Genomic DNA, 24,606 nt, shown 5'->3' on the forward strand with positions numbered 1-24,606 from the left:
TTCTTGATACAACTTTTTAGTACACAGAATTTCCACAGTCACTTCAAAATTAACAATCATTATAACACACGCTATAAATCACAGTGATTCACATACTTTACTTACAGTGCCTACTGCTCGCTTGACTCAATTATCTATCTATCTCTTCAATCTATCTATATCTCTTCAAATCGTGCTGTTTTTTTTTCTCGCCAGACTTATATACTAAAAAAAGAGGGTACCTCGAACAAACTAGAGTTGCCAGGAAAATTCATGATCCTTCGAGGAACTCCAGCGCGCATGCTCCCAGCGTCGCGTGACTTCCGCTGTCGTAACAGTATGAAACATAAAATATATTGTCTGAACACCTTATAATGATATAGTGAATTTTGATAAACACATTGTTTATAGAGGTTTAATAAAAGCTCATCTTTAAAGCTGCTATAGCTACTACCTTTTTTGAAAACACTTAGTTAGTATTATGTAATAATGAAATACTGCAATCTTTTTTACACAGGATATCTAATCTTTTCAGTGAAACATGAAAGATTAATTAATGTGTTATGCTGTGCTCTTCCTCTGTAGGTTTGCCAATAAACACAATTAAGATGTGTTCTAATGGAGCATTTACAGACATAAGCATTCCAGTCTATGCTACAGTGAAAGGGGTAAGCTTTAATATTTTTTGGTTATAGGAAATATTTATAAAACATATTCATATTTAAAGTTTTACTGCTATATCAAACACACTGTATACTATTTCCAATATCTCCTAAAATATTTTTACATTTCTGTAATTTGAAAAACGTAACATTAAATAAGGTTTTGTTGATTGTAAATTGTTTTAACTGTGACTATTTAGACTACTTTTGAAAGGTTAATATTTTTCATCATACAAAATTTATTCAAGTTTTAGCACATTATTCAGTTGTTAGACTATTTTTATTCAACACATTTACTGTTTTTTGTGTAATTATATCAATGACTCTTTCATGGCCATTTGATGAGTTGCTTTCTTTTCATTGCAAAAATTATTCAAGTTCTAATAATTTAATCAGCGCATTAAGAATATAAAGAAAAACACAGTTTAGGAAGAAAGGGTATATCGAATTCTCATGATATAAAGCCTCAGATTAAAGACTACTGAAATAATTAAACAACTAAGAACTTGTTCAATGATCCTATTACCCAGTGTTTTATGCTTAATAATGTAATGGACACTAACCTACCTAAATGCTTAAAACTGCAAGGGATGATTCCAAAACATACTTATCTCCACACACACACTTACAACTATTATTCGACTGCCATCTAAGATTTGGTCTGATTTTTTCTCGCTTGTTCCAGTCTTTTATACCCAATTTAATTACCCTTGGTGATATTTGTCTTGTGACACTCTCCACCTATGTCAATCCCGGTACTTTATATAAGCACCTCATTCAGGTAATGTTATCACTTTTTCTCGATGGGTTCCCAGTACTATGATCGTTGGAAAATACTTTGAATGTTCTCTGTGTTTCCTAGTTGATTTTCGTAAAAAAAATATAAATTTCAAATTGACAAGCCCATTTACAGTATGAATTCCTGGATCATATACTCGTTCCTGTGGTGTTCCTCCAGGGGACTCTGAGGCTGCAATTAAGGGTGATCTTCGAAATTCTGGAGAGAATTTAGATTTGCTTTTTACTGCGCATTATTTTAGTCTATTGGCTTTTCAGTCCCCCTGTGGGACAGTGGTGAGTCTATGGACTTGCAATGCTGGAATCCAAGGCTTGATTCCCTATAGTCGACAGAACAGATAGCTCAAAGTTGCTTTGCTCTAACAAAACAAATTTACCAGACCAAATGTTGTTCTAATCAACAGTTTTTAAATGGCATATAGAAACAAAAAGGAAGCCACTTTGGGATAAGCTGCCTTTGATTTTCTTCAGTTGGTTCATTGAGAGTGTGATGTTTTAGATCTTTCCATGGTTGGTTTTGAACCTGCACCTTACTTGATGGCTGAAAGGTCTGGGAGTGAATTTTTAGTTTTTTCTCCATCTATGCATATTGTGGCTCATACAGGGAGGTTTACTTCTCAGTTATGTGAAGGGACAGTTATGCCTTATCCAACACAGTTATTGGAACTTCATGACTTAGCTTTCTACTGCCCAGTAGGAACATTTTCTTACTCTCAAATGATACATTTGCTCCTTGGATTTTGGGGTTCTAAGGCGGTGTTTGTAGTTAACCTGAATAGATCAATGTTCCCTGATGGGACAGGGTAAATCTACGAACTTACAACTCTAAAATCCAACATTTTTTCTTTTCACTTCACTTTGTTGGAAGATTCTCAGGATCACCAACTTCATTGATGATGAGCTGGAACTATTACACATTGGTTCAGTTGTCGGCTTCTACATTCATCCCTTTTGTCATTGGCTTCTCGAATTTCATCAGCTCCTACAGGGGATCATAGTTCTGCCCTTTTTTGACCATCGACATCAGTCCCTCGGGAATATTGGTACCCAGAATAGATTCTGTCTATATCCAAGGGATCTTCTGCTTGGTCAGATTGCTGCCAGCATCATCGGTGATTATTGTTTTCCTTTAGGGTCTGTGGAGGCTCGACTCTGAGAATTTCTGGACATGTGGTATCCTTAAACACAGAGCCAGGAGCACTACAGGTCCTTGAGACAGGATTAGTCATTCAGTTAACATCTTCACCACTATTATCCACCCAACCTGTAGGGTTTCTGTCTCCTGCAGATCCTTGGAATATGGAACTTAGTTCTAGGGCTACCAGAGTTTGGTTGGTCTGGGGGTAGTGAGAGAGTCATGCTAGTTCTTCTGAGGTTTTATTCCGATCAGTTGTTGGGCCTGATAAGACAGGAGATTGGAGGCTGTCCATCGTGATCATCTCACTCAGGGTTTTTATTCCTGTCTTTTTCTGTAATCCTCAAGAAGGCCCAGGGTTGGTACTCTGTCATTGATTTATTGTCCTTAAGCCTTTTTCTCGATGTTCCTCAGTTTAAGATGGATGATTTTTCACAGTATATAATGGCTGTTCTCTTCTGAGTTGTGAATGACCAAAGATGATGTTTCTGATTTATTTTTTCACGTTCTGATTTGTCCATCATCCCTTTATTTCCCCCAGTTTGTCCACAAAATCAGATTTTTTTTAATTCTAGGCCCTATCCTTAGGATTATTCATGGCCCCTTATGTTTTCAATTGAATTATGCAAGCATTCCCTTGGTGGATGCACTCTGTAGGTCTTCACTTCCATTATTGTATGGACTATTGGCTCCTGCTGGCTACATCTCAACAGACTTCTGCAGAAGCAACTTCTCTCCACCTTCAGTAGGCACTTCATTTGGGTGGGTTGGTCAAGTGATTCAAGACTGTCTTAACCTCCACTCAGTATTTGGTCCACATGAATGTTTTTACTCAATTTGTGTGTGGGGCAGGATCAACCATCATCTTTGCATCTTCATGCCACTGAGATTCTGATTTCCAAGGCTTTTTGGTCTTCTACTCTACCTGCATGATAGGATCTCTATTTTCTCACTTTTTGGGACTGTAGTTTCCCTTGAGTCCCTTATCACTTTGGGATATGCTCATATGTACTCACTTCAATGAATCATGGGTGATTAGTGGAACATGTTCTGGGATTCCTTGTCAGTCCTCATGACTACACATCCATCTCTCCACCCCTTTCTCTATTGTGTTGACTCAATCTCTTCAACATGACTCTAGGTATTCTGATCATCGACTTAATATACATTTATACACAGATGCCACTCTTTCCAGATGGGGAGATTGAGATTGGTCCCTTCACATCAATGTCTTGGAAATGTTAGCTGCATATCAGTCTCAGTTCATGGGTCATCTGATGGTGATCCATTCAGCTTATTCCAAATTTGGATCTCACATCAACCATCAAAGTGCCTCTCATTCTCACTCTGGAATTTCTCCCTTCTGTCCACAACCATCAGATTCAGTTGTCAGGTTGCAATGTTCTGAGGGCTTTGAACTTGTTGGCAAATCACTTGTTTCATAGGGACAGGATATTTCTTTCCCAAGGAGTGATCCTTTGGTGTTTCAGTGGATTTATTCCTAGTTTGGTAGCCTTCTGATAGATGCCTTTAGCAATCCCAGACCGTATAGTTATGGCTGTTGATGCTCTGAGCCATCTTCTTTCTTTATGCCTATCATTTTCTTAGCCTGATTCTCTGTGTTCTGTGTCTCATTTGTGGCACCCCTTACTGGCTTCTTCTAATTACTCCTCTTTGGCCATCTTAGTCATGGTTTTCTTTTTTGCACTGTTTGCCATTCAAGGAGCCTCTTCAACTTCCACTTTGGTAGACCCTTTTCCACCAGCCACAGGTGTCCATCTTTCATGCCTCTTCCTTCCTGTGTGTTGTAATTTGGCCACTCCCTTGTGTGATGGTTGAGCTTTACACACAAACAAGCTTTTTTTCTGTTTTGTTCTTGCCAGCCTTCCACACTGGCTCTATCAGTGCAAATGGGTTGTTTACCACTGGTGGTTCCTTTGTCAATTCCTTCTACTAGGGTAACCCTATTCTTCTACATCTTACTGCTTTTATACCAGCATATTTGACAGAAGTTTATCCATGTTGACAATCACTGATTATAGAAAAACTTTGTCCACAACTTTTTGTCTCTTACCTGGTCCTTCTCCATTTCATTCTCTGATTCAATGAGCTTTTCGACACTGTTGTCCTACTCGCCTGATCCCACTTCTGGACAGGAACCTCTATTTGTTTGTCAGGCTCTCACTAGTTTCCCATTTGAATCATTTCCATTTCCATATACCATTGGTCCTTGAATATGTAATTTCTCCTTATGCTTACTTAGGAAGCAATCATTTAGATATTTAAGTATTGAATACCTTGTGCACTCTCTATCCTAGGGAATGGTTGATTTTATTTCCAGAATAATCTTTTTTCCCAAAAACTTGGACTGTCTGGGAGAAAAATCAAAGTTTTCTTCCATTAGTTTCCTTTCCATTTCTTCTTTGTATGATTATTCCAACTCCAATTGTCTTTTGTGTCTGGTTCATGTTGTTTGTTATTATTTTGCTCAAACTGCCCCTTCTGTGGAAACTGCCATTGCCTCTTCTTGCTGTGGGATGCCTCCTTCTTTTGTGACTTCTCATCTTTGGGTGAGTTTGTCAGCTCATCCACTTGATGTGTTTGTTTTTGGGTAAGGATGTACATAGATTTTACAATGTCACTTCCCATTAGGTTCATCATCTAACGTTTTCTCTCACCTTTCATTCATGTTGTCTTCTGCATGAGATCCTACAGGTGGGAAGGTGGATGAAACTAACACACTTGTATCACATTTTATCCATCACATGGTAGTTTATTGTGCTTATGTCTTTTGCTGACCACTTTTTTACCATTCTCTAGTCTACCCAGAGATTCTCATGAGGTGAGTATTGTAATTTGTTCTTAACTTTATCATCTGCTCACTTCTTGCTATTCTTATGTCTCACTATTCCTCACCTTATGACAATGAAACCCATCTTGTGGCTGGTATTGCCTAACAAGGGATGCTTACCCAAAATTTGCATAGAGTGGGGGAGTACTGAAATTGTTATGCCAATCTTCCAGGTCATTTTGCACTTGTCAAAAAAAAAGAAAAAGGATAGCATCAGGTTTGTGTGTGTGCCTGCCTTCACATCTGGCTCGAAACTGCTGTCTTTCATTTGGTAACCTATTGTACTGTCTCTCAGTGTGGAAACTAATTCAAAATGATTGTGCCTGATGACAATGGTTCCCACATCTCTCTGGTGTTCTCTCTCACATTAATCCCTCCCCACCCCAGTTCTTCTAGTAAAGCATGTAAAGCTCTGAGAAGTTACTCCCTGCACATGATTTTTGTGGTATCTCATGTAATATTTCTCCAATATGGAATGGCCTGATTTATAGCATTAGCCACACTACACACTTATACTCAGCTGTTCACCTGTGAGGTAATAGATGCTTGAGCAATCTGTCATTCCACCCACCTTAGTGACACATTAACACCCAGCAGAAGATTCTTATGACACTGTCTCTTGCTCTACTATCTCTGTTGGGTGAAGAGTGTTCTCTGCTTGAGAAGGATGCAGTTCCCACTGAGTTGCCCTACTAGGCTACCCCACATCTTGTGGATGTCAGTCCATGGGCTTTCCCTTGCTGATGCTGTTTTCAGAAAGGGCCTCATCTTTGTAATTTCTTTGCACTGGCCTCTCCACCATCTTTAGTATGGAATTTTAGCTCTTCTAGGACAGAGAAATGAGTAGCATTTCTGAAGTTAATGTTTTTCTTAGCTGAAAATATCTCTGCACTTCCTTCCACCCTGCCTTCCCCAGTTGTGAAGCATTTAGTTTGCCTCATCAAGAATGAACTTATGTTCACATGCTAGTGCTCATGAGGATTACTGTGTATTGAGAATGTGTTGCCCTCCTATTGGAGGAGGGCTATATTCTAAAGATTGTTACATCATAGGCTGGCAAAATACATGTTGACACATGTATGGGTGGGAGCTTTGTTCCAGGCTTGTAGCATACATAGGAAATTACATGGCAGTATGCACAAGGTAACAGCTCTTTGTAGTGCCGAGAGTTGAGTGTCTATCAGGTAAGGAAAATGTTAATGTTTGATCACTTGTGTGGTATGTTAAGCTCTGGCACATTGTGCTGCTTGATCTGTTTGATTGTAGGGACAAATTTGTTATTGCAATTGTGGAAGGTAGAAGTCATAAAAGGTAATTTAACACAGCTTAGGAAAAGGAATACTTTGTGTTTGACAGAGTGGATGGGAATCTTCTGGTTCTGTGGGTGTTATTTTTGGGCAAGTTGCAAATTTAGGCTTAAATGCAAACAAAAAAAAGTAAAACCATAATTTAGTTTTCAGGTTATATTATTTCAAGAATACCTAAGTAATAGATATGCATGCTTTTGAATATAACAAATAATTTTCAACTGTATGTGATTGACTTCCTCATTACATTCAAAAACCACTAGATACTTTTAAGGAAGTTTATTATACAAGTTTCTATAAAGTATGTTTTATGCTGATTAAATTTAATTTTGAGGGGGAGAGACTGTATACATTTCTTATCCATATATAGTTAATGTAAATTGTTTTTTGTTTTTTTTACAGTTAAATTTGCAAAGGTTTAAAATTAGTTACAACATTAGGAAAATATATACTGTACCCACACATTGTCTTGTTAACATTTTCTCATATAACCTCTTTATCAAACATATATATATTTGAAGCTGAATTTTTGTTTATCACAAGATATTAAAATGTGTTTCAAAATATTTATATGTATTCTATACTTTCTTCTTGTGAGTGACTAAGCTAAGTTATTGTTATGAGCTTAGAGACCATCCCAGATCCGATCAGTTCCATTCACTGGAGAATCATCGGATTCTTCAGATAATGAAGAAGTCAGAGCTTCATCACAGACTGTGCCTCTAGACTCACTTTATGGATATAGATGTCTGCAACGAGTGGGAAAATCAAGCAGCACCCTTTCTCCTACACCAGTGAGACATGCAACACCTATCTCAGTAGTTCCACGGAAATGTACGTTTAGTTTTTTTAAATAAAGTAGTTCTGTTACATTATATAAATGCTTGTAGTTGGTTATCAGAAAAACAATTTAATAATACTTTATTGGTTAAACATTAAAAAATAAGCAAGAATTAATTCAAATGTGTTGGAGCTGATTTCATTTTATTTCTTACCTGTTTGTGCTAGAATATATATTTCTTTTTAATCTTGTCCCATTAGCTTAGAACTGGTTTTTATTTCACTTAATTCCTTTCTGTTAGACCTTAATTTTGTTTCAACTTATTCTTATATTTTGGATCATATTTTTAGTTTAACTCAGTTCATTGTGTTGGATCTAATTCATTTTATATCATTTCTCTTTGTTGGATCTGATTTTTTCTGACTTGATTCCTCATGTTTGAAATTATTTATTCATGTATTTCCTTAAAATCAAGTTAGAAATGTTATCTAGCATGTTTTTTTTCCTTGTTCTAGATACTGCAACAGGGCTAGAAGAGTTGGTTCCAAGTGATTATACTATTCCACCAGAAACCACATCCACTGATTGGACAAGTAATGATGCAGGAGAAGCTCAGAATGTGAGAACAAGTGGATCATCAGGAAGTCCTAAAAAGGAAAAGGTAATATAAAACCAAAATCATAGGTGATTATTTGTAATTATACCTTTCTGTTTACTCTAGGAATATGCTGAAGATACAATGTGTATATTCGAAAACATTCAATAAATATGTTGTTATTTGTCAATTTTATGGTTATATTGCTCATCATTAGACAAAATCATATTGGTATGACTTGAATACTAAGATATATTGCTTTGTAGCAGGTAGCAGAACAGCCTTATCCTTAGAATCATTTTCTGATACAGGTAATACAGAGTAAACATACTTTTCATTCAGCTTTTATAGAATTATTTATATACATAATAATCTACAGGTAATTTTTTTTGGAATTGAGTATTAATTATATACTATAACATACTCGTACTTTTGCTTATTTAGGCTTCAATACAGGTTTGATATTTTTTGTCACCGTATTAGGTTTAATGCATTTTAAGAATTCTTAAATCTTTATGTCTACATGAAATGTTTTCATGATGTCAACCTGCCTCATTGTGAAGTAAAAATATGCTTCATCAATCCCTATGAAATGTTGGCAAGTTTCCTTTGCAAAATAATTTTCTTGTTCTAGTCATTTTCCTTAGCATCCAGCATCCATTGATCTCCTTTGTAAGGGAATTTTGTTGCTCTGGCCATTTTTAGTCATACACACACTCCTTGAGGTCATGTTTTGTCATTTTAGTCCCTAAGGTGCTGTTTATGAGGTAACGTTGCCCTTCTGGTCAACATTTGTAACTTTAGACTTTTTAGTACAATTTTTTAATGTTGGTCATATTTTGTCATCTTATAATAAACTCTTTTGGTGCTGTTTGTTTTGTAATTTGTGCCTTCCTTGTCATCTTTTGCTACTTCAAGCCTTTTAATGCCTTTTATAAGGTAATTTCTTCCTCTGGTCATCTTTGGTCATTTTAATCTTTAGTATACAGTTTTAGTAACTAACAAAAATATTGGTTTGTAAATATACATAAGAGCCTATAGAATTATGTAAATTAATAGTATAATTTTGCTGTAAGTGATTGTGGTGTGGGTTTTTGTTTTCTGATGTGAGCTATTGCATTTTATGTTAATACAATAGAAATTATATTATAGAAATCACTGGAGAAGAGTGGATACCTAACAAAACTTGGAGGAAAATTCAAAACATGGCAAAGACGCTGGTTTGTTTTGAAGAATGGAGCCCTTAGCTATTACAAGACACAGGCAAGTTTAAATCATTGAACATAAGAAAAAATCTTAATTTTTTAAGTGTGGTGATGCTTGCAGTAATGTTTAGTATAGACTAATTATATGTTATAAACATAATTTTATTTGCTAAACTTACTAAGTAGTTAGGAATTGATATATTTCAGTTGTGATAGGAAGTAAATTTCTCCATTTTTTATTTAAATTATAGAGGAAATAATTATTAAGTAGACCATGCTTTAATGTACAGTGTATACTTTCTGTGGCTGTAGAATGATGTCCACAGAAAACCTCAGGGCCAAATTATATTGAATGAAATCTGTAAAGTGGATCGAGCTGAGGGAGCAGCCACGTTTGAGGTAACAGTTTTGCTTTTTTTATGTTGTATTATTGATATCTGAAAATATTTGATTAAGCCTAACTCATAATTATGCATATTTTGTCATTATAAAAATTAATTGGAATAAAAGTATATAGAATATAATATTTCAATAGATATGTTTCTCTTAATATGGGCATAGAATAACTTCCGGCTACAGTTGGGTGGTTAGTATAATTTGATAATCAATTAATTGTCAGGCTTATTAATTGATTGTATTCAACTAATTGATTATTCCAACATGACTTGGATAGTTGGAATAATTGAAAATAATAATAATAAACAAAAATCCTAATTACAATTAGTTGATTATTATGTGAGTTGTAACACTTGTCAATTAAGCTGTGCAATCTTGAATTAATCAAAAATGATAATGATAAATCATAAAGGCAATATTTCCATTAATTGTATTGATGGAATAATGTAAAACAGTGATAATTGTAAATACTAATTATGATTAGTTGATTATTTTCATGACATTAATCCATTAAACAAGAGAAAGAATTGAAGAGTTAAATAAGTGGAATTGAAAGTTATGAGAGTTAAAGTGGAATTGCTACAGTAAAAATTTAAAAGGTTGTAAGAGGAGGAATGAAGTAAGAGTGGGATTGGAAAGTTTACAATTGTGTGAGTCAAAAGTTGCAGTTTTTAGAGTACAAAGATTATATAAATGTCAATTCGAAAAGTATAATAATATATACAGCTGTGTTCACTGACTTGTTAATGGGGAAATTCAGATTAATCCTTCTTAATAATTTAGGATATGCATTAGATGCTATGAAAAGTTAGTATTGAAGTAAATATTGTTTTCAGAACTGAGCTTGAATTGTGCAATTTCTTCATTATTTGTTGTTGAATTAAATGTTACATAAGCAAGAACTATGTAAAATAGTAAGCCTAAGAAGCTGGGTTAAAATTGTCTGGCTGATAACTCATTTGTTATACCCTTGTCATTTCACTAATGATAAGTTTTCTTAGAAAAATATTACAAAAAGTGTGTAATTTATGTCAGTACTACCTTTATTGTACATTTTATGCCATTACCACCTTTATCATAATTATATTATATTGTCTGTTTGTTTCCAAATAAGCACAAAGCTACACAATAGGCTATCTGTGCTCTGCCCACCACGGGTATTGAAACTCGGTTTCTAGAGTTGTAAGCCCAAAGACATACCACTGTACCACTGGGGGCGATTATATTATAATGTTTTCTAACATGAAACATGTAATACATATTCATTTCTGTTATAACACACAAATCAATTTTAATATTTTAATTAACAATGTATTTTCCTATATGGTCTTACCTCTTGTCACAAAAAGCTATTTTAATCATTTTCTGCCCTTTAAGCAATGCTAAAAAAATTTTGCGATTAGTGCACCAGTCTTTATGCTCCATCAATTTTGTACCATTTTTGAAGATGTACATATCATGTGACTACTCCCCATTAATAGTATTGCACCACCTATATTGGAACAGATAGCTCCATCTGCTTTTCCCGCTCAATCCTCACTTTCTCGATTGGCAAAGCATTGGTTAGATGTGTGTTTTTTGTATGTGGCCACCATTAAACATGCTTCTTTGCCACTTCAATTTTTTTAAACAGTTTCATCATTTTTTTTCAATTATTTCTTGATACTGAATTACAAGAGATCATAGTATGAAGTTGCAATCAATGTATCGACTACAGAATTTCCCATTATAGTAAACAATCTAGGACCATACCTTTTGGACTAACCTCAGCTCTTTAAGTGTTTTGTTGGGGAGTACAAACTCTTGCATGACATATTCACTCTATAAGTCTTTGCACTCTGCCTTCTGTGGATGACTGGCTTCTGCTTGCTTCCTCCTGTTCATAGTCCAGAGACCACATTTCTATACTCCTACAGGATGCAGAACAGGTGGGATTCCTGTTGACAGTGGGAAGTCCATTCTTACTTCCTCTAATTACCTCTTTTATTTGGAGGGGTTTCTTTTTTCTTCTTCTTTGTCTTTGGGTTAACACATCCCTCACCTTTTATTATGGCTCAAGATGTTCTATCTCTTTGGGGTTATGGGCTTCCTTGGAAGCTCTCATTCCTATGGGTTGAGCTCATATGAGTTCCTTTTAATGGACACTCCTTGATCAGTGGAACTTCTTCTTGGATCCCTGGCTTGGTGGTTAGACAGAGTCTAGACCACGGTGGCTATGCTGTTTACTCCACCTTGTCCAGATTTACATCTGTTCACATACTCATCTTTAGAGGGTTGGGGTTCTTACCTCGAGTCCTTGGAGATTTTTTGTCTATGGTTGATCAAAGAGTCTTTTCTCCATATCACCTTTCTCGAGGCTTTGGTATTTCATCAAGCTTTGTTCCACTTCCTTCTTCTCCTGTGGGAGATGGTGGTTATGATACATTCTGATATCTCCACAGTGGTCACAAATACCACAAAGCCAAGGGTATCAATTCCAGGTCTCTGTGCTTTCAGATCCTGGATCTCTTTTCTGGACCAACAGCCACCACATTGTGGTCTTAGCTTGCCATTTTCCTCTCTCCCTGAATCCAGTGGTGGATCAATTATCTTCTCCTAATAAGATTCTCCTCCCATGGAGGTGAAGTGGTCCCTGTTTTCACAGATGTCTTTACTCTCTGTTATCACACATGGCTTTTGTCAGGACAGTTGTCTCAGCCCAGGGCCTGACTCTCTGTATTGCATCTTTCCTTTCCCAATCCATTAGACCTTCTTCCATGTTCTTTGCCTAGGTTTCTGTTCTTCCCACCCTTCCATTCCTCATCTTTCCTTATTCTTCACCCAGTTGTTTGACAAAGGCTTGTCCATTTTGTCCATGTCTAGCTATCAGGTGACTTTGTCGACCACCTTTTGTTTCTCTGGGTATCATATGGTTTTGTCTACCTCTGTTCTTTTCCTTGTTTTCCATTTCTTTGAATTGCCTATTGGGATCTCAATGTGAGCCTTTATGCCCTTTCTCATCATCCATTTAATCTTTTGTTTTCATGTTCCATCTACCTTCTCTCCCTCAAGTCCCATTTATTTCTCCTCCTTGCTTGCAGTCGTCATAACTCAGGTATTGATGCCATTAATGTTACCCACATCTTTTACCGTTCCTCATATGTCATCCTGTACCTGACCTGCTTTTCCTCCCTAAGACCTATGCTGCCAGTATAGGTGGCTTGGCTTTCATACCGATTTCTTTAACTTCCGTTTCTCACCTGTACTCTCATTCCTATCCTGATTGGCTTCTTTGTCCAGTTCATTCCTTTAGGTGCTATTTGACATGTACTGCCTCATTTCAGGGTTCATGTTCTTACCTTTTTATTCACTGGAATCATTACATTTCCCATGATCTGTCCCCTTTCATGCTTACTGGTTGGATTGTGAACTCATTAGTCTGGCATATTTGGACTTATCCATCAAAGGGTACCATCTCCACAATGTTTCTTCTCATCAGATTCATCACATCACTATGTCCTTGGTGGTACAACTTTGCTGGCCTTTGGAAGAGATCATTCAGGCCTGAATGTGGACTACTCCCAATACATTCATCACTCATTATCTGCATGACTTGTCTGTATCTTCCTCTAGTGGATATCATTTCTATTCCATGGCTATTCCCAGTCACTGGGGTGGTGGACAATGGAAGCTTCCTCCTAAGTGAGCTTCCAAATTTACTTTACAATTCATACTTATGATTATCCACTCAGTGAGAAGAGGGCAAAGCTGGTTTCCCTCCTTCCATTTACCCTGGATACCTTTTTGAAGGTGGACAACAATAGACAGAAAAAATAAAATAGGGGGTTGGAGGAGGTCCAGCTTACATGGGATTCTCCTCGTAATACCAGGTTTAGGATGACACTTCCCTGTTCCTACAGTTGTGTGCAGTAGAATTGATTTCTGCTTGTAATATCGGTTATAAATGTTACCCTGTTCTTACAGTTGAGCTGAGGCAATGCCATGATCCTGTAATGCTGGGTTCAGTTTGTTGTACTTCTAACTCCTACAGTTGTTTTGGAGGTTTGTCCAGTTTTGACCAAAAACATACTTCCTCTTCATAATTCTGGTTGCTTGATGTAGGACATTATATTTATTGATGGTTGGATTTGTTGAGCTTATACAACATAGTCCACATGCCCTAGCCACTATGTTTCTGCTACATTATGTTACAAAAACAACATCTTTTTTTATCCCCAAAATCCTAATTCCAAGGACGAATTATGAACATTGTCTGTCCAGTTGAGATTGTATACATACATAGATACTTCTGATGTTATTTTACTATGCAATGCATCTCTCAGAACTATTAGCAGTTGTGCACATCCTCCTACTGCCAAGGACAAGTTATGGAACCTTTTATGTCTGGTTGAGGCTGTGTATGTACATAGTTAATTCTGTTTATAGTTTACTGTGGATTGCACTTCTTAGAATGAATAGCATTTGTGCATGTTCTCCTAATGCAGAGGACAAGTTATTAAACCTCGTCTATCAGGGTGAGGTTGTGTATGTACCTGCCCTTATCAGGTTCATTTCCTACTTCCAGGGCAAAAAACATACCTGTTCCAGAAGTAGTGCAGTACCACACTTATGTGATTTGTTTATCTCGAAACACACCTCTTCATTCTAGACAGTCACTTTCCACTTGGTTTGAAGTGAGTGCACCTAAACCAGCCCCATCACCTTTGTAGTGTGGGATTCTAGCTTTTTTGTGAGAGAAGGTAAGACGATGTTGGAAGTTAACATTTTTCTTACACTGAAAATGTATTTCTGATAGGTACTTACCTCTTTTCACACACTTCACACCCTTTCTCCCCATGGCCAGTGTTATTATTTTAGAAGATGTCAATTTTCGAAAAATAAGGATTGAGTGGGAATAGCATGGAGAGGCAGCTGTTCCAATATAGGTGGTGCAATACCAATGGTGGAGAGTAGTTAAATGATATGTACATGTTCAGAAATGGTGTGAAATTGATGGGGTATAAAGACTGATGAACTGATTGCAAAACTTTTTTAGTAATGCTTAAAGGGCAGAAAAGGATTGAGATATCTTTTAGTGAGAGTTGATAAGCACCTATTGAAAATACACTTTCAGTGTAAGAAAAATTTTAACTTTCTTAATTAATGTTGTTGTTAAGAGAAAACTAAGTTGACTAAATACCCATTATTAGTTTTTCTACAATAGAACCCTTTCATTATTGATTCTTTCAGCATGGGCTTGGTCCCATTTTGTGCTTGTTATAGTTTCCATGCTATAACTTAAATTAGTAAGTGAATGTTAACGAAATTTGGCAGATTATCAATAAACAATACAATGCTTTCATATGCAAAATATAAATGTTTTTTATTAAGTCCTAAGGTTTATAAAGCAATGTTTTTCTCATGCCTTTTTTTCTTTTTACATGTTGCCTATCTATTATGCAAACTAATTTTCATTTGACGATTAAAAATACTTTTATGCATCAGAAAATTTTCAAACTTCACATGCAAAATCTTTATAATGTCCAGATAGTTATCAAACATTTCTTAAGAAAAAACTGTATTTTATCTGTTATTTTCAGTAATGAATCTCTAGATGGGTTCGTTAGATTTGACCAATCTTGTAACCACCAAAAAAATTAGGAAATAAATATAAATTATGCCTCTTTCATTCTAGAATGAACACAAATTATATCACAAAAACATAAATGTTTAGACTAAATAGCTTAAATCTCATAACATTATACATTTATATATATTTATTATATTGACCTTTCAGCCGTGTCTGGTTAACAATACAGAAGTTACAATGATGCAGCACATGTGCACTCATGTTACTGTATCCAATAACATAAAACTGACTTTTGGTCTGCACAAAGTAACCTGTCTTGGCTGTGTTTTAGAAGACTAGTGACATTTCAATTATTGTACATTATATATGTATATAGATTATTGCTATTTAGAAATAAGTTTTAAACTTATTTTTCTTAAACATAGAACAGTAAATAAAGAAGTAAAGCAAACAATTATATCTTCTAGTTACAACCTCTCTACTCGTTTGCTGATTGATGTAGATTGCTAAACCTTTAAAAATTTTGCACATGGAGGATATGAAAGAAAAGCATTTCTTTTAGGTTTTATATATACATTTGAATAACCAAAAAATCATAAATTACTATATTGATACCATAGAACTCAATTATAATTTATCAATTTTAGTAACAAGACTGTATTTTGTTCTAAAAAAAATTTGAATTTTCGAGCAGACTAAAGACTCGACTTACCTCTATGCCATCTTGTACCAAAAGAAACATATAAACAATCTATATTTGAAAATGGCTGACAAAGCTATTAGGGGGACGTTCTGAGCTTTTGATTGGTTATTCATGTCATATATAAAAGTAAGTGTATATAAGGGAGCATTTCCAAAAATGAAAAGAGGTGGGTGGGATGCCACTGTGTATGATTTATTACATGAGCAGTATCTTAGCAAAGAGAAAAGATAGGAGGTTCTTATTTTATATTCTAGCTTGTAAATATCGGTAGTTTGAGTTTCTAATTTGTATGAAACTACAGACTTAGTATTTTGACATCACAAACATCTAATTTGAACCATTGCTGCATTCAACCTACCATATGACACACAAAACTCGATGTTTAACTGTGTTTTTTTAATATTTACTTTTAAATTAAGAAATTGAGTTATGTATAATACGAAAAGTTGAATTATAATCTACAGTTTGATACCAAACTTATTGAATAAATTCATGGAATAGTAGTTCAATAAAATTTGAATGCGAGTCAAAAAATGAGATGACATGGCCTTTCACCCGGGACCCATCTCAAAAGGATTAACCCAGTTCAAAATTTTATATATATATAAGGGAACCTCCCAGTGGCACATCGGTGTGTCTGAAGATGTGTGATGTTAGAAACTGGGTTTCAATACCCATGGTGCACAGAGCACAGATATCCCAATGTGTAACTTTGTGCTTAAGCTCCAAGCAATCATGGGAAAAATCAAGTCCATGTAGTAATCAAACATGCTCTGCATTTAGAGCACTCATTTTCTGTCAGTGGTTCACATGCATGTAAATATACTGAATCTTGTGGACTCATCTTCATATTATTTTATTTTTAAAGTATCTTTTTGCAACATAGACTTGTTTTTGTGGTTTTTGCCAATAATGCTACATGATTTTTACATATTTAGTTAAATCTGCACATTTACCATTGATTTTAGTTAGAGAAAAAAGTGAATTTTTGTCCTCTGAAACATAGTGATTTATAATATTAATAGTAAACACCGTAATAACCCTTTTAAAATTTGTGGGTAGTGCAGTATGATTAAGTTGTTTACTTTTTAAAGTAATTTTTGTGATTTATTCAATTATTTATATAGAACAAAAATTAAAACAGATGCTAGATTTAATAATGAAGTATATCACATATGATCTACACATACTTAAAAATATCTAAGAAAAGTCATAATAAATGAACTTTTGTAAGAGTTGCTCAATGTTTTTTCTTCACAAATTATCAAAAAAAGAGAAAAAGGAATCTTACATGGCTGTCGCATAAGTTACTTTTCATTCATATATCTCAGCTATTTTTAGTAGTGCACATATGACTTTTCAAGATGGAACTTTGTGGAGGTTATAATATATCACAATTATTACAATACATCAGTGTCTCAGTATGATGCAAAATATGTAATAGGTAGTCTCTTTGTAGCTCCAGATTAGAAAGGTCTGTATTGTATACTTTTATTTTTTGATATTGTTTTCTTTTGCTTTAACATCATACTCTAACAACACACCAAACTTTGTCTTTACCATTTTAGCACAGTTTATAATGATTCCACAACTTTCCTGTATAGACATAATGAATATTTGAAATACAGTTTAGAATGGTATCTTCTATAATAAAACATATAGGAGAATGATCTTAGATTTGTCTATGAGGATATCTTTTTCTTCGGTGCAATTATTAGCTATTCTCATTCTCCTGATTTCTTTAGTCAGGATCAAATTTCTATCTTGCAGTCTTCCTTAGGTACAATTTTCACAAATGTTGTTTCTCCTACCACATGGTTCTTATGATCCCTTGATACCTTAGCCCATCATATTGTGTTGCAAAGTACTTGGTTACCTCCAAGTGTTTCAGCTGACCTTAAAAGAGCTTCTTTCCTGCATTGCTTTGTCTTTGCAGGAATTTCACCTTAACAATTTCCTATTCAGGAGAAGTATGCCAGCAGGGGCTTATAAGGTTTTTAGCATCTTAGCTTACTTCTGGTCATTGTTCCTCTTTGAGATGACCAGCAAGTAATATTCATCTTTCTACCTTCCCCCGCTCTCAACTACTTCTTTCTCATTTACTTCTCAGTCAACATATTCTACTTCTACTCATTTCTTTTGATCATTATGAGTCACCAAATGTATAAGTGAGTGAGATGGGTCTTTTGAGAATGTCTCAAATGGCTCTACATGTCACCTTATCCCCTTTATATATTATTTAAAGGGTGTCTAAGCTGATGAGTTACCTTGCTGAGAAGAATATCTACCAGTTCACAATGCAGTTAATAGTTTCAGTAAAAAATCAAAAAATGTTTGATCAAAAATCTGAAGTCACAGCTGAACCGGATGTCAAGTGTCCTGAAGCTATTAATTGAACTGTGAGTATTTTACTACATTTCTGTTTTGAGAATGCCTTTATTTTTTAGTGTCTCCTTTTCGGTCCAGTGTCTTATTAGGCTGGTCCACTTCTCTTAATTCTCCTGTGAATCCAGTCCATTGACTTTTGCTCTGGTTTTGGATTCTTCTCAAACTCTGCTTGATCATGTCTTTCATTTGTCAAAGTTTAAATTCTTATATTCTTACCTAAGAGCCCAACTTTTGATGAATCAGTGGTCCTTATAACTATCCAGCTCCCTTCTCCATCTCAGTGTGGGTATTATGGTTTTAGTATTTCAGAGGTCAGTCTATGTGATCTGAAGATTACCTTTTTAGAGTTCAGATAAATTTCAATTAGGTACTTACCTCTGAAATATATTCCCACCAACCTCCCAAAAAACTTAGGAGATGTATGGGTGCAACTAAGAAGTCTGAATTATGCAGGAAAGCAGAGCTTATGTAAGTTCTTCTGATGCAGGTGCACTAAGTCATGTGGAAAGTGTGAGAGTGGAGAATTCTGGGTAAGTTGATACATGCTCTGTATTGTGTCAAGGACACTCAAAACCTAAGATCACATGTTATTGATGGCAAGACAGCAAATCAATAAAGAAAGGATTTTGGTATTTCAGAAGTAGGTACCAGTTAGAAAGTCATTTTAATTCTAAAAATGTAAACTTTCCCACCAAAAATAATTTAGCCATTATTCAAACTCAACATATAACAAAGCTATGTGTTACATACATGGTTTCTTTTATAATAATTAATGTGATGGTGTGCTTCACACTGTAGTTTAGTATAGGTGTAGAAGATTTTGAGAAAGATTATGGTGATGTTTCTTAGGTTTCCACAGGAAAGAAAACATACTATTTGACAGCAGATTCTGTTAGTACAATGGAAGAATGGATAACAAGTAAGTACCAAAATACTTCTAGAACTTTAGTTGATAGCTTCATTTCTAAAATACTTTTCCAAATTAGGAAAAATTATTTTGCTATTAATTTATTCTATTGCATTGTTATACCACTGCTTTCATAAGTGTATCAAATAGGGACATTTAAGGAGAAAATTTAGTAGTACCAAGATCAATACATTAGATTCTAATAGTTGAATATCAAGACCAATCCATACAATAAGTTGGAGCTTTAACTACTGGACAGAATTTCTTAAAATAATGCGTCCGAATCGTAAATAAAAGGTTAAATCACTGGTAATATGTTAATTATGTGGCTTTCTCAGTCAGAAGTAATGTCATGTTTGTGGCTTCATTGGGTTGATGGCAGTCTTTCTGTGTTAGAAATAGATATTGTTGAGTCTCAAAAATTAAGCTTGATTACAGTTCCTAGATGCATGAACTAAGTATATTATAAAAACAACAATGTGATTATGAATAAACATGAAGCTCATCGAAAAAGGAGTACATTAGTTATGATATACAGTAAGTATAAAAAAAAATATAGTAATTTCATAAAATAGTGTCTATGTATTTTATGTTCAGTGTACTTGCTTCTGTTTAAAATTGATTTTTATAATCCTGACCATAAACTGTAATTGATATATTTGTTTTTATATTTGCTTCAGGTTTTTTTTTTGTTTTGTATATACATGTATTTGTTATTATAGTTTAGTGAACTGCGAAGGACCTTGTTAAGTTATTATTGTATTCATTCAAATGTAAGGCTTCAGTTATTAGAAATTGCTTCAACTGAAATGAAATGATTTAATTGAACATGGGATTGAAGTAATAGCAAAATTTTAAAACAAATTCATTTAGTTTTTATATTTTTCATATAAAAGGATGACATTTTGATCAATAGGATAATGATAGTTAAAGAGAACTTAAAAGTATTAAGTAGTTATTGCTAAAAGAACTATAAGAAGTAGAATAGTGACTAAAAACAACTTTAAAAAGTAGAACAATGATAATAAAGAAAACATAGAAAAAGTAGAATAATGATGGTATAGAGAACCAGAAAACATAAAATAATGATAGCTAAGAGAACCTGGAAAAGTGGAACAATAGTATTGAAGAGAACCTGAAAGAATATTTTAATAATGGTAAGGAGAAATTTCAAGAGTGGAATAAAGATACTGAAGATAACTTAGAAGAGGAATACCACACAGTCTTCTAGAGCAGCTGACTCCTTCTGTACTATTTTATATGGACCTCGATTTTCTCGATTGGCACAATACAAGTCAGATGTGTTTCTTGCTTGCTTTCCATTTTCAATAATTTTTTTCCAAATATTTTAGACTTTGTTCATATTTGTTGTTTTTTTCCAATAAGTTTGCTTTGCAATTGCTTGCATTCTGGTGTGTTACTGATTTAATTAACATTTTAACACATATTATTGTGAATTATGAATTTGCAATTTACTGTGAGTACTACCAAGACTCCTGAAGTTACTGGTGACACACAGACTCATGTTACTTAGGCCTCTGGATCGATGTTATCTGCTGAGGAGATGCAAACCTTGGTTTGTTGGGAATTAGCTACTTACATGGGACTTGGACCTTCTCTACAACAGTCAGCACCTCTTCAGGCTGTTGAGAATGTTCAAGACAAAGATGATTTGGACAGCCTTTTTTGTGCTCCTTCCTTTGCCTTAATCAACATCCTGTACCTTTGGAGGAGGTTCATCCTTCTACTCCTTTCCCGTCCAGTTAATTACAAAGGTTTGTCACATTTTGAATGTTTCTCCTGTTTCCTATGCTGCCTCTCTTACTTTTTCTGGGAGATCCCTAACTTGGATTATTTGGTGTTTTCCCTTCACCTGATGTTGGGGTTCTACTCCTGAGGCTTCTATATCACTTTTATAGACACAATTTTTGAGGATTTGGTTTACACTTACTAACATTTTGTGTTACCTCTCCCCTTTGCGTCTTTTGTCTGAGGCCTTTCGTAGTTCTCCTGATGATTTTTTGGTAGACCTCATATCTCTTTTGTGGTCGACTTTGGCAAGACTATCTTTGGCACTTTCCTTACTTACTTGGCTGCTTTGTTGTTGGGACTTGTTTGGCAGAGATGTGATGCTTGTGGGGGTTCATCTCACCCTGTCTTCTTTCAGACTTAAAAATGACTCAGGGTTTGTGGAACACCGTTTTTAGGGGCTATCCTGATTCTTTGGAGTCCTACATATTTCCCTATCTTCCCTTGCTAATCATTTATCACAACCTTCCTCCCCCACAGCTGTTGATCCTATTTTTGTTTTCCATCCTCCTGCTTCCATGTCTTGTCCTTTAACCACATCTAAATATCCTTATCTTTACCCTATTTCTTCCTGTGCCAATCAATAATTTCGACAACAGGATAGGTAACTACACAGTGGAGTTGGGTCCTGTGGGGCCAGGCTCCACTGCTTTTTCGACATCTGGGAGACCTTCACTACTGATCAGTGGGTTCTGCAGGTTTTATCTCTTCAATTCTAGTCACTACCTCTTCTTTCCTTGTCTCCAGTTCCTTTCCCTCCTCCAAGGGATCCTATCGTAAGCAGCTGTTTGCCCAAGGCAGTCAGAGGCCTTCTTCTCAAGGAAGCTATCGAGCCAGTGTTTCCTGTGCAGCTGGGTTTTTACTGTCAGCTTTTTGCTGCCCACAAGAAACGGGGGATTGGAGACCAGTAATCAGCCTCTCCTGTCTAAATCAGTTTCTGGATCCTCCTCCTTTCACCATGGAGTTGTTTCTGTCCCTTCATTGAATTTTCACTCCAGGTCATTGGATGACCAAGTTTGATGTAGCGGATGCATACCTTCATGTTCCCATCTCTCCATCCTCGTGTAGTTTTCTTCAGTTTGTACATGAGGGCCATGTTTTCCAATTCTGGGCTCTTCCATTTGGGCTTGCTTTGTCTTCTTACGTGTTTTCTTGGGTAGTCAAGACCTCTTCTTCACATACACATTTGTTGAGACTCTGGTTTCATCATTATATGGAGGACTGGCTTCTTCTGGCTCTTTCCTGTTCAGTGTCATCTGACCAAACCTGTTTGCTCCTGGAGGAGGCAGATTGTGTGGATTGGTTAATCCAAGAGGAGAAGTCCCTCATTCCCCTACACAGTACCTAGTTCATTTGGGAGTTTTCTTTAATTCCCACCTCAGTTGGGCCCAGCTTTCAGGATATGGAATAGTTGGTCATCAAAGCCTGATTCTCTCATTTTCTTCAAGCTCAAGAGGTTATATCTCTTTTCAGGAAGTGGGCTTCCTTAAAAGCTCTCATACCCCTTGGTTGAGGTCACATGCATTTCCTCTGGTGGGAATTCCACAATGAATGGAACTTCAACTCGGATCCCTTGGATCAACTGGTTGTCCTTCCTTCTTCCCTTTTGGACCAAACTTGCTTGATGTGGTGGTTGGACAGAGACAATACTATGGCTGGTGTTCTTCTTCCACCTCCTCATCTGGATCTGCATCTTTTTAACAATGCGTTTCTTGTGAGTTGGGGTACATTTTTCGATACCCAGGAGATTTCCGGGAGTTGGTCATTAGATGAATCCAGGCTTCATGTCAACATTTTGGAGCTCTTAGCTGTTCGTCGAGTCATGTCTCATTTCCTCCATTTTCTGAGGGGGAAGGTGGTTATGGTCTTATACATCCCCATACAAGGGAGTACCAAATCCAGCTCCCCTTGTTTTTGAACTCTGGAGTTTCTATTCTGGCCCACAAACACCAGATTAAGCTCTGGGTTTGCCGTATTTTCTGTAGATTGTTTATTGCATCCACACAAGGTCATTTCCACAGGGTGGCCCCTAGATCCTCAAGTTTTACTGTAATTATGCTTTTGTCTGAGTACTCTGCACATAGATGCATTAGTCACCCATCTGAACAACAAACTGCCATCTTTCTGGTCTCCAGTTGCTCATCCTCAGGCTTTTGGGGTTGATGCCTTCAGTCGAGAATGGAGAGACCTTCATATTTTTGACTTTCCACCTATACGTTTCTTTTCCAAAGTAATCTCCTTCATCTACACTACTCCATGTCGGGTTCTCTTGGTGCTCCATTTTGGCTGGCTCAGCCTTGGTTCTTTCACCTGAGACCTCTACAATTGTCATCACCTCAGCCTCTCCTTTGTCACATCATTTGGATGTTTTCCATCCCACTATTCCTACCCTCCAGCTTAACCTGTGTCTTTTGTCAGGTCCCTTGCAAGAAGAGAGGATTTGACACTGCATGTTGCTTTTCTACTTTCCCTCTCAGTTTGACCTGCTGCATTGTCAGTTTACCAAAGACATGGGGCTACTTTTCATCTTTGGACTCTCTGACATGATTTCCACTCCTCCTGTCCTTCCATTCCTCACCTTTCCTGGGTTTTCACCTGTCTGTTCAATCATTCCACAGGGTCTTATCCTTTCCCTTTTTTTCCTTCATGTTCTAGTCCTTTCATGTTCTTCTTCTTCACCATGCCTTTCCTGTACCTGTTTTGGATCTCAGTATCATCCTTTTTGTCCTTTTTCAACCTCCATTTGAACCTTTGGCTTCATGTTTCCTGTATGATCTTTCCCCCAAGACCTACTTCCTTCTTCTCCTGGCTTGCAGTTGTTGTAGGTCTGACCTTTTTTGCAATAGATGTTCTCTGTACTCTTTATCATAGTACATATCTTGTGCATTACCTGGACTTTTCCTTCCTTCCCAAGACCTAAGTTGCCTGTGAAGGCAATTCTGCTTTTGACCCATCTCTGGCCTGGCATAGCCAGGTGGTTAGGGCACTCGACTCATAATCTGAGGGTTGCGGGTTCAAATCCCCATCCTACCACACATGCTCGCCCTTTCAGTCATGGGAGCACAATAATGTGATGGTCAATCCCACTATTCGTTGGTAAAAGAGTAGCCCAAAAGTTGGCGGTGGGTGGTGATGACTAGCTGCCTTCCTTCTAGTCTTACGCTGCTAAATTAGGGATGGCTAGTGCAGATAGCCCTTGTGTAGCTTTGTGCAAAATTCAAAACAAAAAACAAATAAGCACCCATCTCTGTCCCTTTCATTTCTCATATTTATTCCAGGCCAATTCTGGATTGCCTCCTATGTCCTTTGTGGACTCTACAATGCTATGTAGCTTGTATGACTTTTTTTGTGGTTCCCATTCCCATTATTTTAAACCCTGGACTCTTCTGTGTCACATGACCTTTCCCTCATAACCCTTATGGGTTGGTTTCATCAGCTTATTAGGTTTGGTTACTCTTCCCTCTACTTGGAAGTGCATCATCTTTATCATGTCTTGTCTCATCAGATTTGACATGCCACCA

The 24,606-nt window shown here is 36.1% G+C and overlaps 1 protein-coding gene across 7 annotated transcripts in view; it reads left to right on the forward strand.

The window, feature by feature from the left end:
• LOC106463828 (pleckstrin homology domain-containing family H member 1-like) overlaps positions 1-24,606 on the forward strand; it is a 151,051-nt gene that overhangs the window by 63,474 nt on the left and 62,971 nt on the right. For all 7 annotated transcript variants that reach the window (XR_002611576.1, XR_002611574.1, XR_002611575.1 and 4 more), the window contains exons 9-14: positions 565-647; positions 7,362-7,566; positions 8,029-8,174; positions 9,261-9,371; positions 9,626-9,712; positions 19,219-19,288. Coding sequence is in view for 4 of the 7 variants with exons in the window: in XM_013923904.2 (XP_013779358.1) it covers positions 565-647; positions 7,362-7,566; positions 8,029-8,174; positions 9,261-9,371; positions 9,626-9,712; positions 19,219-19,288 (702 nt within the window). In the remaining 3 variants the exon portion in view is untranslated. The remainder of the gene's footprint in view (positions 1-564; positions 648-7,361; positions 7,567-8,028; positions 8,175-9,260; positions 9,372-9,625; positions 9,713-19,218; positions 19,289-24,606) is intronic.

Source organism: Limulus polyphemus, unplaced genomic scaffold, assembly GCF_000517525.1.
Source record: "Limulus polyphemus unplaced genomic scaffold, Limulus_polyphemus-2.1.2 Scaffold1494, whole genome shotgun sequence".
Lineage (NCBI taxonomy): Eukaryota > Metazoa > Arthropoda > Merostomata > Xiphosura > Limulidae > Limulus > Limulus polyphemus.